The sequence below is a fragment of the Nylanderia fulva genome, unplaced genomic scaffold, assembly GCF_048542155.1.
Source record: "Nylanderia fulva isolate GAGA-0341 unplaced genomic scaffold, ASM4854215v1 Scaffold189, whole genome shotgun sequence".
Classification (NCBI taxonomy): Eukaryota; Metazoa; Arthropoda; class Insecta; order Hymenoptera; family Formicidae; genus Nylanderia; species Nylanderia fulva.
Window position 1 is genome coordinate 138157 of NW_028190150.1, and position 15953 is coordinate 154109.

Here is a 15953-nt window from a genome sequence, read left to right on the forward strand (position 1 = left end):
TTGGCTACGTGTCTCGGATCATTATTGAGCGTCCAGCCACGAGACGAGATAGATCGATACACCTTTTGTTGAAATATCGTCCGCCTCGTTTCTAACACTCTTATTATAATTTGTGATTTGAATAAAAGTATATTAAAACGAATCCGCGAGTGATCATTAACGAAAACTACCGCCTTGGCGTGCGAACCTTCTATACAAGGTTTTACCAACGAGAAACAAAACATTTTGGTCCTTCGAGCCGGATCGTCGCCAAGGACAATTATTGGCATTCCGAATCACGATCGTCGATATGAACACCTCGACATCTTTCGAAGAGCTTTTGGCTCTGCAAACACAGAAGATGAGTTTCGTATCACGGGCGCTCATCAATTACAAGAAGCTGGGGCAAGCCAAAATGACACCTGCGGTGACACGTCAACGTCTCGTCACCTTGAAGGAAGCCTTTGCCACTTGCCAGGAGCTCGACAGTCGAATCGGGCTTCATGCGGACGATGACGACAAAGCATCGCATACCTACTTCACAAAGAATTCGTTTCTGGAATGTGAGGACTGCTACAACGAGGCTGCCGACTACATGGCTGAGGTATTAGAGAGCTACGAATCCCGCATCCCTCCCGCTACATCATCACAAAACGTAAGTGGCTTGCATGATGTTTTCCGACCCGCGTCGCATCTTCCGAGGATCAACCTACCGACCTTCGACGGGAGCATCGACAAGTGGGAAAGCTTTCGCGATAAATTCCAATCGATGATTCATAATAATCATAGTTTATCAAATGTCGATCGCTTACATTATTTGTGCTCATGTGTAAAAGGGGATGCAAGTAACGCGCTTGACCACCTCGCGGTAACCAATAATAATTTCGACGTCGCGTGGAGAATTCTAGTTTCTCGGTACGACAACAAACGTCGTCTTGTTACAACGCATTTACAATCGCTGTTAAATTTGCCGTTACTGACATCTTTCGATTTCGGAGACCGCGCATCACGGAGTCGTCCTTGAAGCCTTAGATTTCGACCTTCGTCGTTTCTGGGAGACTGAAGAGGTCCCTCCGACCCAACACCATAGCCCTGACGAGCGCAAGTGTGAAGAGCACTTCCTCGCTACCCATTCCCGCACTCCTCAAGGACGCTATATTGTTAGATTACCGCTCATGACTTTCGTCAGCTTCGCGACCAAACAAACAAAGCAATCCAAGCGCTTAGAAATCTCAACCGTCCTGTCGAACATTGGGATGATTTGCTTGTTTTGCTCGTCGCACAAAAACTCGATAAATACTCGCGTAAAGCTTGGGAACTCAAGCTCGGCGATACGGTGGAATATCCGCGTTATAATGAGCTCGATCAATTTCTTGAGTCTCGAATTCGCGCTCTCGAGGCGATCGTACCACTTTCTAAAGAAAAGCCATCCTCTACCTCTAAAGGAAAAATTCTTGTGTCGCATACCGCGTCCACCGTTTCGTTCGCATGTCCGTTGTGCAAGGCCAATCATTTATTATACCAATGTTCGACATTTTTAAAGCAAACACCCTCTCAACGTTTCGATTTTATTAAGCAGCGAAAACGATGTTTAAACTGTTTTAGTAGTAAGCATTCCGTCAAAGATTGTTCGAATTCGCGCGTATGCCGCCAGTGTAATAAACGTCATCACACGTTATTACATTTCGATAATTCGACTCCGCCGGTGCAAACGGAGTCACCGCCAGCAACAAGCGCAAATGTAAACGAAGTCATGTCGCATTTACTATCGAAAACCGTCGCGCCTAATTCTAATATTTTGCTTGCGACTGCCCGGGTGAGAGTCTATTCGCCTGTTGGACGTTTTATAACTGCACGCGCACTTCTGGATCAAGGTTCCGTTTCTACGTTTATTACCGAATCGCTCGCGCAACGTTTACGACTCTCTAAAATAAATCGTTCAATGTTCGTCACCGGCATCAGCGAGATGCAATCCGTTGTCCGTCACGCCGCTCATCTTACAATTACGCCGGCGAATCGCGACGAACCCGCTTATTCAACGACCGCACTCATTCTTCGATCGTTGACAAAATATGTACCGAATCGAATAAGCACGACGGGTACGTGGAACCATGTCGACGGACTCCAATTAGCGGATAGTGACCCCATGAGTACCGACCCGATTGATATAATAATCGGAGCGGATTTATACGGCATGCTCGTACTCGATGGTGTTCGACAAGGTTCCGAAACGGAGCCCACCGCGCAAAATACTACTCTCGGTTGGATTTTGTCCGGGCCAATCGCTTCGTCCCCGACCAATCTTTCGATTTCGGAGACCGCGCATCACGGAGTCGTCCTTGAAGCCTTAGATTTCGACCTTCGTCGTTTCTGGGAGACTGAAGAGGTCCCTCCGACCCAACACCATAGCCCTGACGAGCGCAAGTGTGAAGAGCACTTCCTCGCTACCCATTCCCGCACTCCTCAAGGACGCTATATTGTTAGATTACCGTTTAAAACCGGACCACCACTCTCGTTAGGAGAATCTCGCTTCATTGCCGAATCGTGCCTCTATCGCTTAGAGCAACGTTTCAAACGCAATCCATCTATCGCTTCAGAATACCACGACTTTCTCACGGAATACGAAAACCTTGGTCATATGATCAAAATTCCACCGACAGAAATTGTACAACCGGATCAAAGTTATTACATACCGCATCATGCTGTCTTACGTGACAGTAGTGCAACTACTCGACTGCGGGTTGTTTTTAATGCATCCTGCCGTACCACTAACGGAACCTCGTTAAACGATAATTTGTTTATCGGACCTAAACTTCAAAAGGATTTGGCCGCTGTCATAATGCAGTGGCGCCAATATCGTTACGTATTTACCGCCGATATCGCCAAAATGTATCGTCAAATTTTAGTTGACTTCCGCGATACTGATTACCAGCGCATTCTATGGCGCTCTTCTCCCAGCGAACCTGTTCGCGACTACCGTCTTCTTACTGTGACGTACGGCACTGCCGCCGCTCCGTATCTCGCTCTTCGAGTGCTAGACCAACTCGCTGAAGATGACGGTGCTCAATTTCCGTTGGCCGTCCCTGTTCTACGTCATCAAACATACGTTGATGATTGCGCGTTCGGAGCCGACGATCATATCCTTGCACGACAAACACGAGACCAATTAATCGCGCTTCTCGCTAAAGGAGGCTTTCGCCTACGAAAGTGGGCAAGTAATTCTCCAGATCTTTTGTCAGACCTCGATCCTGCCGATCATGGACTAGCCACTCACAAAGTCCTCCAAGACGATGAACACCTTAAAGTGTTAGGAGTTAGTTGGAATCCAAAGCTCGATGCGTTTCAACTTCGCGTATCTCTCCCGTCTTCGCCGGGAAAAACGAAAAGAGCTATTCTCTCGACAATCGCTGGGTTTTTCGATCCGATGGGATGGGCCGCTCCCGTCATCATCGGTGCAAAGATCTTTATGCAACGATTGTGGTCGATCCAATGTCAGTGGGACGACGACATTCCGGGTGAACATTTCGACCACTGGGCAACTTATCATCACCAACTACCGCATCTCGAGACGCTCAGTATTCCGCGTTGGACGACGCACGGATCTCATACTCTGCACAGCGCACTCCATGGCTTTTCCGATGCCTCAACTATGGCTTTCGCAGCCGTTGTTTACCTTTGCGTTGTTAATGTCGACGGCTCAATTAACATCTCTCTTCTCATCGCAAAATCGAAAGTGGCTCCCCTCAAGACGATAAGCGTTCCCCGATTGGAATTGTCGGCGGCGCTCCTTCTCGCTCGGTTAGTTAATTATGTGCGGTCCGCTCTTCAACTTCCGAGTATGGAATGTCACTGTTGGACCGACTCAACCATCACACTCGCTTGGCTAAGTCAATCTCCATCTCGATGGAAAACTTTCGTTGCCAATCGCGTTTCGATCATTCAGTCCTTGCTGCCTGAAGTTTCTTGGCGTCATGTTCCAACGCAGGACAATCCTGCCGATTGTGCTTCTCGCGGTCTAGCTCCCCATGCTCTCGCAAATTATAATTTATGGTGGTCAGGTCCTTCATGGCTTTGCCAATCTCCAGAATCCTGGCCGACTTGCGAGCTCTCGATACCAGCCGAGACCGCCCTTGAACAGCGTTCTCAACCACCTATTCATTCTTTACATGTAACCCCTAGTTGGGATCTCGCATCACGTTATTCTTCGTGGCCTCGATTGCTCCGAATTACCGCTTATCTTTACCGTTTTCTTTATCGACTCCGATCCTCTAAAAGCGCATCGTGTTCACAAGCGATCCTCCATCTCGAAGAGATCCAGAAAGCCAAACATTACTGGCTCCGAGTTATGCAATCCGAGATGTTTTCCGTTGAAATCTCGACTTTACAACGGCAACTTCCGTTACAAAAAACTAGTTCCTTATCCACACTCAATCCTTATTTAGACGCTGACGGACTTCTTCGCATCAGAGGACGGCTCCGTCATGCTTGCCTTTCAGAAACGACGAAGAATCCGCTCGTATTACGAGCACATCCATTGCTAGTTCTTATTATTCAGCATCATCATCTCAGAACGTTACATGCTGGTCCCCAATTAACACTCGCTTCATTACGTAACGAATTTTGGATCCTCCGATCTCGCGCTACCGTTCGTGCTGTTCTGTATCAGTGCGTACAATGCACTCGTGAGCGCGCTAAAAAACCGGTCGAACTCATGGGCGATCTACCGGAGGCGAGAGTTAACCGTGCCGCTCGCGCATTTATACATACTGGCGTTGATTACGCTGGATCAATCACTGTCCGAACCGCGCCCGGCCGAGGACACAAATCGCAAAAGGCTTACATTGCGCTGTTCATATGTTTAACGACCAAGGCTATGCATTTAGAACTTGTTTCCGATTACAGCTCGCCGACCTTTATTGCAGCGTACCAGCGATTTGTCTCCCGCCGAGGACTACCGCAGTCCATGTACTCAGACAACGGTACAACCTTTCATGGCGCTAATCGAGAATTATCCGAAACTCACGCGAAAGCAATTCGCGATCCAAGCTTTCGTAATCGTCTCGCTGGCGATGGAACTGCGTGGCAATTCCTCCCCCCGGCCGCACCACATTTCGGCGGACTGTGGGAAGCCGGTGTCAAGAGCGTCAAATACCACATAAAGCGTTGCATCGGCCTCCATACATTAACTTTTGAAGAAATGACCACGTTTCTTTGTCGCATTGAAGCTTGCTTGAATTCTTGTCCGATCGCTCCCGTCTCCGATAATCCTGACGATTATTACGCGTTAACGCCTGGTCATTTCTTGATCGGTACCTCTCTTCTCGCTCCCGCCGAACCAAGCGTGCTTGAATTTAACGAGAATCGATTGTCGCGTTGGCAAATGATTCAACGTCTGACGGAAGAGTTTTGGCGGTCCTGGTCAAGCGATTACTTGCATTCTCTTCAACAACGCCCAAAATGGCGCGTTATCCAGCGACTTGCTAAAGTTGGCCAAATAGTCCTAGTGCGTAATCCCTTGGCTCCGCTAAGCCATTGGGATCTTGGACGAATTGTCGCCTGTCATCCAGGAGAAGATGGCCTGACGCGCGTTGTCACGGTCAAAACCTCCCGTTCTGAATATAAACGACCGATCGTGAAACTATGCTTCTTACCTGTTGCGATTAATACCGAAGAAGTAAAAGATTCCGTCATGGCGGGCGGAATCTCGTCTTAATATGCGCTAACACCCGTTCTTTGTTATTGAAATATCTACGAGATACCGATATTCTTTGTACAGCGTTTATTCCATTATGTCTTTTATTATTGTTAAACCATTTGTACTTTTTCGAATGCCTACATTCGAGGCGGGCGGTATGTTCAGGAATAAGCCTAATCCTAAAGTATAGGTCGTTTAATTCTCCGTTTATATTATCGTTCGACATCTCAGTAATTATTCGCGCCAACGCGGGACAACACGTCAAAAACACATGTGATCCACGTGTTACTCGCCTGTCCTTTCCTTCGCTCGACGCGAATCGCCTGCGCAAATCCCCAAAAATTTTCGCTTTGCGCCTTGGCTACGTGTCTCGGATCATTATTGAGCGTCCAGCCACGAGACGAGATAGATCGATACACCTTTTGTTGAAATATCGTCCGCCTCGTTTCTAACACTCTTATTATAATTTGTGATTTGAATAAAAGTATATTAAAACGAATCCGCGAGTGATCATTAACGAAAACTACCGCCTTGGCGTGCGAACCTTCTATACAAGGTTTTACCAACGAGAAACAAAACAGTATTCTATAATGTCCCCACGGCAAGGTGTCGGTCGACTCAAATACGACATACCGTTTGTCGTCGTAGGGACTTAGAGCAATTTTTGTCTCGCTGATGGTATACACTTTATGCAATTTCGATCTTATGCATGACTGCTGACGCGTCATTTCAATTTCGTCATTAAGGCAACGCGTATAATCGTCGAATGTTATACTACGCGCTACAACGTTACTTTTGACACCTTTTGCTTTTTTAATGTTCTTTTTACCGTCCACCCGCGAAGCATACATTTTTGCTCTAAGCCCGACGAATTCGGTCATTATCGCGCCGTTATTCTCATCTTTCATCAGACCCGGCACCTTTTTATTCGCGAGCGGATACCGTACGCATTATTCGCGGCGTAATCGCTGGTATCGAATCGAGCGATATCGCGTTTCAATTTTTCATAGACATCTTGACATTTAATTTGATATATTAAACTGTCCGTGTCGGTGTACATTACTCTACAATTGTCACGATAGAGCGGTGACATGTATTCGTGCTGAAATTCATAAAGGCATACTTTTGATATGTCGAGTATGCACATGCCGACGTAGATTGGTTTGTAGAATTTAACTTCGAGTTTGCGTAATTCAATTGCAACTAATTTTTCCGAAAATATGCTAGTACTATGAAAATTTGGTTTCGCGATCATTGCCTCCGCACCGTACCGTCCGTCCCATTTTGTTAATAATTTTACATCCACATAATTGCGCACATTTTCCATCGTCTTGCCAAATACCGCATTATTCATCAATTTATATAAATTTTTTTCAAAATCGTTTTTTGCATGTGTTCTAAACTGCGTGTTGAGTTCAATGTATTTTTGCAGCCACGCTGACTGCGTGAATTGTAGTATGCGGTATATTTTTGTTATGCGTAGCCCGTGGCGCGTGCACTGCTGTAGATTACGATAGTGTATCACGTAGCGCTTCTTATCGCAAAGCGTTGCGAGGAGTTTATACTCCTGCTTGCCGGGCGGCTTATCGCGCGTCGGGCAAAATGGTAGGTCAATGTGCGTGTCATGAAGATGCCGCGGATACTCTAAATCTACTTCGAGAACATAGCCTATAGGCGAATCGAACGCGATAGATAAAACGTCAAAATTCGATATATCGTCGACCCACCGAAAATCGGCATATGGCAATGGTTGACACATTGCCCATCCGTACAAATTATTTACATCGAAATACATGAGGTACGATGAGGGTTTCGATGGGTCGTACGATTGCATGTACTTGTTATTAGCCTGTGCGTATCGGCCTGAACATTGACTAAGGCCGCCGCGTATACCCCGTTCGACAAACATTACCATGTCAATGTCTGTTAATAATTCAAATTTTATATTCGTATGTTTTAACATGACGTTCCATGTATATCCGGGGAGAGTATAATAATACGCGGGATCGAGTCCGTAACTTTTTATACAACTATCGCGAAAATTCTCAAATATATCGGCCAATAACAAGACATCAATTTTTAAATATAAATCGCTATATTCGTCTAGCGTTCGAAGGGAAAATCGTCTCCAGACGGTCTCGGCGTGCGCGTAATCACTCTCGGATACTGTGTCGCCGGTTAAGGAACTGTAAAATGAGTCGCGCGGCGGTAAACATGTGTCTTGTAATCTGTCCACGCAGTCTATGTATTCGTACGGAAAGACGCCCTTCCGTGTCAATAAATTGAATTTTTCACTAGTTAAATTTTGATATTCCGAATGTAAAATTTTTAGTTTTTCTTTATCCAAAAATGACGCTAATTTGTCGAGACTAGCGCTGAGAAATTTGTACGAATCGATAAACCGTAATTTGATATAATTTTTCGAATTATTATCTTGTGTCAATCTAACAGTCTTCGAGAATAATATGTATTTTTCCTTTGTTATCGGCAGTAATTCGATTTCCCCTTCGAACGCTATGGTTATGTCCTCGATAATAAAATCTGCGTCGTAGCCGGACAGATTGTGAAAGACTATAGGGATACAAAATGATTCTTTGTAATTTAAGTTACAATTTGAATGCGCAGGACCCCTGTACCGCCCGGTGAGGTGGCAATGATCGCGGACGCGTGTATCGTCTTCGTCAAACGGTTTTTCACAAATGTGACAATGCGTCGCGGTGCGAAATTTTAACCACTCGTCAGGCGTTAAATTTACCATGGGAACATTGGTCGTTAAAATATTTTTTACGCGAATTGCTAAATTTTTAAGCTGTTCGGCGAACCATGCGACACAATCGACACTACGGCGGGAATTGTACGCGGACAACGAACTGTCGTACGAACACTGTACATAGTACGCGATGCTGAACACTTGATGGTGTTGATAATTTTTGGCATCTTCGGTCTTTGCTAAAACACACTCGAGGTCTGCGTACACCACAAACGGAAGCCGCTCCTTCCTCGTGTAGTTGTCGAAGCTGAGCCACTTGTCATTCTCGCTCGGCAGCCGGATAGCGCAGTCGTTCATTTTCCCGCAATCTTCCATATGCGCCTGCAATTTATCCACCGCTCCGAAATAATGTAGGCATCTGTAAAAAATAAAAAATTTAATTAGAAATATTTTAAATATAATTTAAGTTTAATAAATATATACTTACCGATCGCAGATAAATTTTTTATGAGCTTTTTTGCTCAGTTGCGAGCTCACGAGACAAGACAGATTTTTTATGCATGCGAAATGTCCAACGCTGTTTTCGTCCTCCACGTACAGCAGATTGACGTGCCTGTCCTTCTTTTTTTCCGAAAGACGCAACGGGACGATGTTCTCGTTCTCGATGATGTACACGTTTACGGAGATGTCGTTTGCAAGTTCGAATTTTTTAATTTGATTCACAGTCACTGGAAACTCAATGTTTTGGAGGTTCAGCACTGTGGTGTAATGCGGATCGGAGGATTCTCGTTCCACATGTCTTTCAGCGGGGTACAGAGCGGCCACCACCGACCATGCGAAACACGCATTGTCCGCTGATCGCACATTAACAACCGCTCTCTTTGCCATAATTTTTTGCGGTAATTTGACATGACATCCCGCGCGCATTGGATTGTACTTATTTACATTCACTGTCAAATCTATTATCCGCGACAATGCCCAGCCGCTATCGCGTTCCTGGAACTCTTCTAGCGATGCTAGCGTGGGCTCGATTACGCGGCGCTCGTACCACTCGCGTACATCGGACGTGCGAAAGAGTTCAAAGTTTCTCGTGTTGATACTTTTATTGGCGCGCTTGTCACCGGACACAAATTCACCGTTGAAAACAGTGTTCACTTTTACACTGATGTGTCTCTGCAGCACATTCTCCACGTTCTCGACTACAATGTCTGCGGCATTTTCCAAAAACTGACGCGGTTCGATGTGGTCTGCGTTAATTATCGCACCGGTCAGTATACGGCTATCGAACGCCGTATCGATTTCGCGCCAAACGAATCTTTGCGCGTTATTGCCGCCTCCACTGAATCCGCCGCCACTAGGCATGGATTCACCGACATACCGTCTCTGCAAGCGCACCTTTGCACCCTCGAGTCGCGCTATTCTTGCCACCAGAGATTGTCTATGTCCAATCGAGAGACGCGGACGCTTGGCACGGCTGCGTTCTTCCAGCTCTTCGATAAATTCTTCGCACTCTTGCAGCCATCCGAAATATTCGCCCAAGTTAGCAACTTGGCGAGGACGCTCCAACAGGTCGCGCTCAACGTTCTCCATTTTTGTAAAAAATTCACTTTTTCACACTTATTACAAAAAAAAACTTTTTTGCACATTAAACTTTTTTCTCACAGCTATTTTTCCTTGAGGAAAGCGTGCGCTCGCCAGTGGTACTATAGGCCCGGCAGCTGCATCGGTCCTCATTATATATCCCGATCATTCCTTTGTTCGTGGGATGATGATGCAATTGTTAATTCGCGAGAAATATTTGTGCGATATCTACCCGCTGATAATTCTTAGAAATACATAGATAAGGCCGCCCGTTACCTTTCATTTCACCCCGTCGCAAGACACGTCGCGCAAACATGTCGCAACCTGTATGGATCAACCCGCTTGATTGTCGGCAAACCTTTTGTTCTTAATAATTCGCCAAATTATCTTATCTTATCTTGGATTTTCGGAGAAAATTTAGATATCGCTGTAATAGATATCTTATCTTGGATTTTCAGAGAAAACTTAGATATCCAATTGTCGGCGCTCGATCCAAGCTTGGATTCTGAAACAGCGGCAACCATTCGTAGAATTTTTATCTTATCTTATCTTGTTTATGAAAACTTAGATATCGCTCAAAGACGCCGCTTATCTTATCTTGTTTATGAAAACTTAGATATCGCTCAAGCTTATTTTATCTTGTTTATGAAAACTTAGATACCGCTAAAAGACGCCGCTTATCTTATCTTATCTTGTTTATAAACATATCAGGTAACATGATCCTCTTATCTTATCTTGTTTATAAACATATCAGGTAACATGATCCCCTTATCAGGTAATATGATCCCCTTATCAGGTAATCTGATATGTTTATAAACAAAAGATAAACTTATCTACTGATAAGACCCCCTCCCCCGCGTGACGTCACCCCCCTCGCCCCCGGTTCCCCCCCGCCCCTCACACCCCCCTCATTGCCCCTGGGTTAGAACCGGCCTAGTATACCTACTGCGCTGTATAAAGGCTGCCGTAAGCGCCGAAATGAAACATCGGCTGCTCTGGCGCTGTATAAAGGCTGCCATAAGCGCCGAAATAAAACATAGGCTGCTCTGGCGCTGTATAAAGGCTGCCGTAAACGCTACATTAAAACATCAACTGTTCTAGCGCTGTATAAAAGTTGCCGTAAGCGCCAAAATAAAATATCGGCTGCTCTGGCGCTTTATAAAAGCTGCTGTAAGCGCTGCGTTAAAACGAGTGCAATAAGTTTCTAATTTGACCTAGGCTTCATGACATTTCAAAAAGTATCATCAAGAAAAAAATTATCAGACAGAAATATGTATGTCGTGTTAAAATCGGAGAGACAAAGAAAAATATATGGTTGCGTTCTCACGAAAATGGGCGATGGAGGGGCTCATTCTTTATTTTCAATATTTATACAAGAATATAAATTCATTCTGTTGCAATAGAAATAAATGTGCAATGTATCGTTAAAAGTTATTACAATTATACAAACATTTACATATAAGATTAAATAAAATATATATGTATATTATAATATAATTATATATTTTATATATGTACATATATACCATATATTTCAATTATTTTGAACTGTATTGCATAAATTGTTACTTATACAAAGTTATGTGATAAGAATCGAAAATACATATATTTGTGATACTTGAATTACTAGAAAGCTGCTCTATATATCTGTACTTTAAAAAGTAACTGATATCCTAAAAAAATCATAAAAATGAAAAGGTCAGGCCATGTTCAAAAGAAGATACTCAAAAATTTAAACCTTTCAAAATTTAAACGATCTAATAATAAATTATCACGAAAAGTAACTGATATGTTATTCAAGGTGCCAGTTCAAAGTGAACATACGTAAAGTGTATATTATCTAAATTTAGTAATAATATATTACCATAAAAAGTAACTGTGATATTTTATTCAAGGTGCAAGTTCACATTGAATATACATACATATAAGTAAAACTGATTACAATTTGATTCTAGAAAATAAGTGCGATATGTTATTCTTAGTGCACAAAATATAATAGTCGTTTATAGAGATTTGATTTGAAATTCATACTAGCCCGTACAATGAAAAATAATTGCTCGTAATGCCAGAGTACCAATTTGTTAATGACTCAGAAAAATAACATGGCGGCCTGCTCTCAAAAAACTTTCGATGGGTAGAATAAATAATTGAAATAAGAGTTGTGAAAATTGTATAAATTAAAAATCTCCAATCTTTCTTTAGTAAAATTTCCCGTTAATGACCATCATTAATCTAGGCAAGGTGGCATATGTGATTGGGATTTAACATTATCAGTAATTTATTGAATAGACAGAGAAAAGTTTTGTTGTATGCATCGGTTCAGTGTTTGAAATAACCATGTACTATCCATATACTGTAAAGCACAAATTCTTCATTTCTATCATAAATAATATCTATTTATTAAAATTTTAGCGGACGTCTTTTAAATAGAAAATAGTGTCTTGCGATCATAAAAAATAGGTTTTGAATAGCAAGATTTCATTTGACTTACAGATTTCTTCAGAAACACAGAAGAAAAAGGTATTTGTATATAGTTTTGTATATTCACTTCGTTGTGTGTAGAGTTTTTAAAAATACGTTGAATCCTTATTCTAATCTAATCTTCTTCTAATGTAATACTTTTTGTACTTCAAATGTTGTAGTAATTATTCTGTAAGAGCTTTGACATTATTTCTAAATGGACATCGAAAAACATCATAGTTTTTTGAGAGCAACTTTACTTATATGTATGTATGTTCAATGTGAACTTGCACCTTGAATAAAATATCACAGTTACTTTTCATGGTAATATATTATTACTAAATTTAGATAATATACACTTTACGTATGTTCACTTTGAACTGGCACCTTGAATAACATATCAGTTACTTTTCGTGATAATTTATTATTAGATCGTTTAAATTTTGAAAGGTTTAAATTTTTGAGTATCTTCTTTTGAACATGGCCTGACCTTTTCATTTTTATGATTTTTTTAGGATATATATATATATATATATATATATATATGTATATATACATATACAGAGTGTCTCAAAAAGATCGGAACACTGAAAAATCTCAAAAAGTATACGTTTTACAGAAAGAAGTTTCAGACAAAAGTTGTAAAAAATCTATTAATTGATCTTATCAGTTTGACCTTGGATTGCGTTACCAAGGTCAGAATAAGGTCACCTTGAATTTCTTAGATAAAATCCTATTTTTTTTATTACATATTCTTGTAGCTTATCTAGAGAGCTTTCCAAAACACTAATAAAATTATTTTTTATGGAGTACTCTTTGAGTTACAAAGGCTAACAATTTTTTGACATATAATGTAAAATATCTTTGTAAAATATTCCATTTTCGGTAATCATATCTTTTTTTGCACGGAATAATGAGACCAATGAATTAGTGTAAAAAAACAGTTGCTTATAAAAAAAGTATGCTTGCTGCATATTGAATATTACATTTTTTTTTTAACAATTATCTGTTTTTGTTTATTGATCTTATTATACTATGCAAGAAAGTAGGTATGATTACTGAAAATGGAATATTTTACAAAGATATTTAACATTTTATGTCAAAAAATTGTGAGCTTCTAACCTTTATAACTCAAAGAGCACTCAATAAAAAATAATTTTATTATAGTGTTTTGGAAAGCTCTCGAGATAAGCTACAAGAATATGTAATTAAAAATATAGGATTCCATCTAAGAAATTCGAGGTGACCTTATTCTGACTTTGGTAACGCCGTCCAAGGTCAAATTGATAAGATTAGTAAAAAAATTTTTTTTCCCTACAATTTTTGTCTGAAATTTTTCTGTAAAACGTATACTTTTCGAGATTGTTCAATGTTCCAATTTTTTTGGAGCACTTTGTATATATATATATATATATATATATATTAAATTCTTTCCATTGGAAATGGCATTCCATTGGAAATGAGATGCTTAATTCGGAGATTAATGCTGCTGAATATCATGTCAAGAGGATAACCGTTACTTGAGAGTATATTGACCACTAATTCAAGATTCTGGCTATAAAATTGTGGGTGTGATAGAAGCAAACACCTGTCTGTTAAATTGTATATTATTCCGACTTTTTGGCATTGAGGATGATTGGAAAAATAAATAAGATAAAACTCTGCCTGAAAACGTTTCTTTCTGTTGCCAGTCAATATAAATTTTTTTATTCAAAGGAAGTTTTTAGACCTCTCAATTAAAATATTGAATAAAAAAATTTGGCCTGTACTGACTTATTGAATAAAAAAATTTGGCCTAAAAAAATTAGTTGGCCTGTACTGACATTTTACAATTTTATTTCAACATATAAGAGCGTTATAATTTTACTAATTTATTATTTTAATATATTATTATATTACTAAACTTATTATATAAATTATTTTAATTATACTACATATATGTATATACCATATATATATATATATATATATATATATATATATGTGTGTGTGTGTGTATAATAAAACTCCATTTTCCTTTTTAGATATGTGATTTTTGATTAAGAATCATAAATGTAAATGCACGATTTCCGGGAAGCTCACATGATGTATACATCTGGAATAATTCAAATGCTAGACAACTAGCGGAACAAATATATGTAAGATATGGGAGAAATACTTTCTGTTTGCTCGGTATGTACAATATATTTATTGCAATACTTTTTATTTTGTTCATACGTATTTTCATATGTATACTTCAAACTCTTATATAATAATTGCTTCAATTTGCAGGTGATTCAGGATACCCTTTACGACCATGGATGCTAACACCTATTGCTAACGCACAGCCGATGACCCCAGAAGCTCGATGAACGACAAATGTCGTGCCGTTCGTTGATTGAAAGGTGTAATGGCCTTTTAAAAATGAGATTTCGTTGTTGCCTAAAGCATCGAGTATTACACTATTCTTTAGTTATAGCTTTTAAAATAATCAACACCTGTGTTGTTCTCCATAATATGTGCATAGCACATAATGTACCAGATCCGTTACCGGAAGAAGGGGATGATCTATTAGATTTTGGAATGTATGTTGATGACTGCGATATTATTCCAGAAATAAGAAATGCACGTAGGGTCTAGCAGCGGGCCGATTAGTCCAAAATCAAATAATTAGAAACTATTTTACTTGAATTACACATAATATATACTCTTTGTAATTATTAGATAAATATATAAAATAAAAAACAGAAAATTTATTTCTTAACAATCGTTTATTTATTATTAATCAACTTTAATATATATATATATATATATATATATTATTAAAATTCGTCTGTATTACGTGTATGTATATGTTAAGTATAATCTAAGTAACTCTCTTTTTTACATTACAACATAAATTTTTTTCAGAAATAAATATTTTTATCGGCTCTCAATATAAATAATATAAGTATGCTGTCTTCTAAGCTGGGCAATAGAGCCAAGGAAACGAAACGAAAAATTAATTAAAACGGAACTGTATCTCAATTTGAGATCCCAAAGTTCCACATATAAATTAATTTCGAAACTTACATATGGAGAAATAAGCGAGAAAAATATAGGTCCGAAAAGTCGCTGAAGCGGGAATCGAACCCGCGCGACTGCTCTTACCAACTAAGCTATTCAGACCCTTTCGATCCTATATTTTTCATTTGCCTTTTTAGTAGATGTTAGTAAATACCGCCGTGATTAGCCCAAGGCGTGAATAAACTCAGAAATAAATATTTTTATCGGCTCTCAATATAAATAATATAAGTATGCTGTCTTCTAAGCTGGGCAATAGAGCCAAGGAAACGAAACGAAAAATTAATTAAAACGGAACTGTATCTCAATTTGAGATCCCAAAGTTCCACATATAAATTAATTTCGAAACTTACATATGGAGAAATAAGCGAGAAAAATATAGGTCCGAAAAGTCGCTGAAGCGGGAATCGAACCCGCGTCTTTCACTTTCCGGGCGACTGCTCTTACCAACTAAGCTATGCAGACCCTTTCGATCCTATATTTTCA

The 15953-nt window shown here is 40.3% G+C and overlaps 2 protein-coding genes and 1 pseudogene across 2 annotated transcripts; 1 reads left to right on the top strand and 2 right to left on the bottom strand.

Moving 5' to 3' along the window:
• Positions 1-289: 289 nt before the first annotated feature.
• LOC114934870 (uncharacterized) lies at positions 290-5692 on the top strand. Its single transcript, XM_085481647.1, has 2 exons — positions 290-634; positions 1169-5692. Exons 1-2 carry the CDS (start codon positions 290-292, stop codon positions 5690-5692), a joined length of 4869 nt encoding a protein of 1622 aa, XP_085337773.1.
• A 2426-nt stretch (positions 5693-8118) lies between these two features.
• On the bottom strand, positions 8119-8792 carry LOC146723535 (uncharacterized; annotated as a pseudogene).
• A 75-nt stretch (positions 8793-8867) lies between these two features.
• On the bottom strand, positions 8868-9974 carry LOC146723536 (uncharacterized). The gene has a single exon (XM_085481648.1). The coding sequence runs from the start codon at positions 9972-9974 to the stop codon at positions 8868-8870; it is 1107 nt and encodes a 368-aa protein (XP_085337774.1).
• Between the last annotated feature and the right edge of the window lie 5979 nt (positions 9975-15953).

What these genes read in the sequence shown, in the direction of transcription:
- LOC146723536 (XM_085481648.1), bottom strand. Translation starts at nt 9,974, where the DNA reads ATGGAGAACGTTGAGCGCGACCTGTTGGAGCGTCCTCGCCAAGTTGCT.
- LOC114934870 (XM_085481647.1), top strand. Translation starts at nt 290, where the DNA reads ATGAACACCTCGACATCTTTCGAAGAGCTTTTGGCTCTGCAAACACAG. An exon ending in CCGCTACATCATCACAAAAC is followed by an intron (nt 635 to 1,168) that starts GTAAGTGGCTTG and finishes GACTTTCGTCAG; the next exon opens with CTTCGCGACCAAACAAACAA.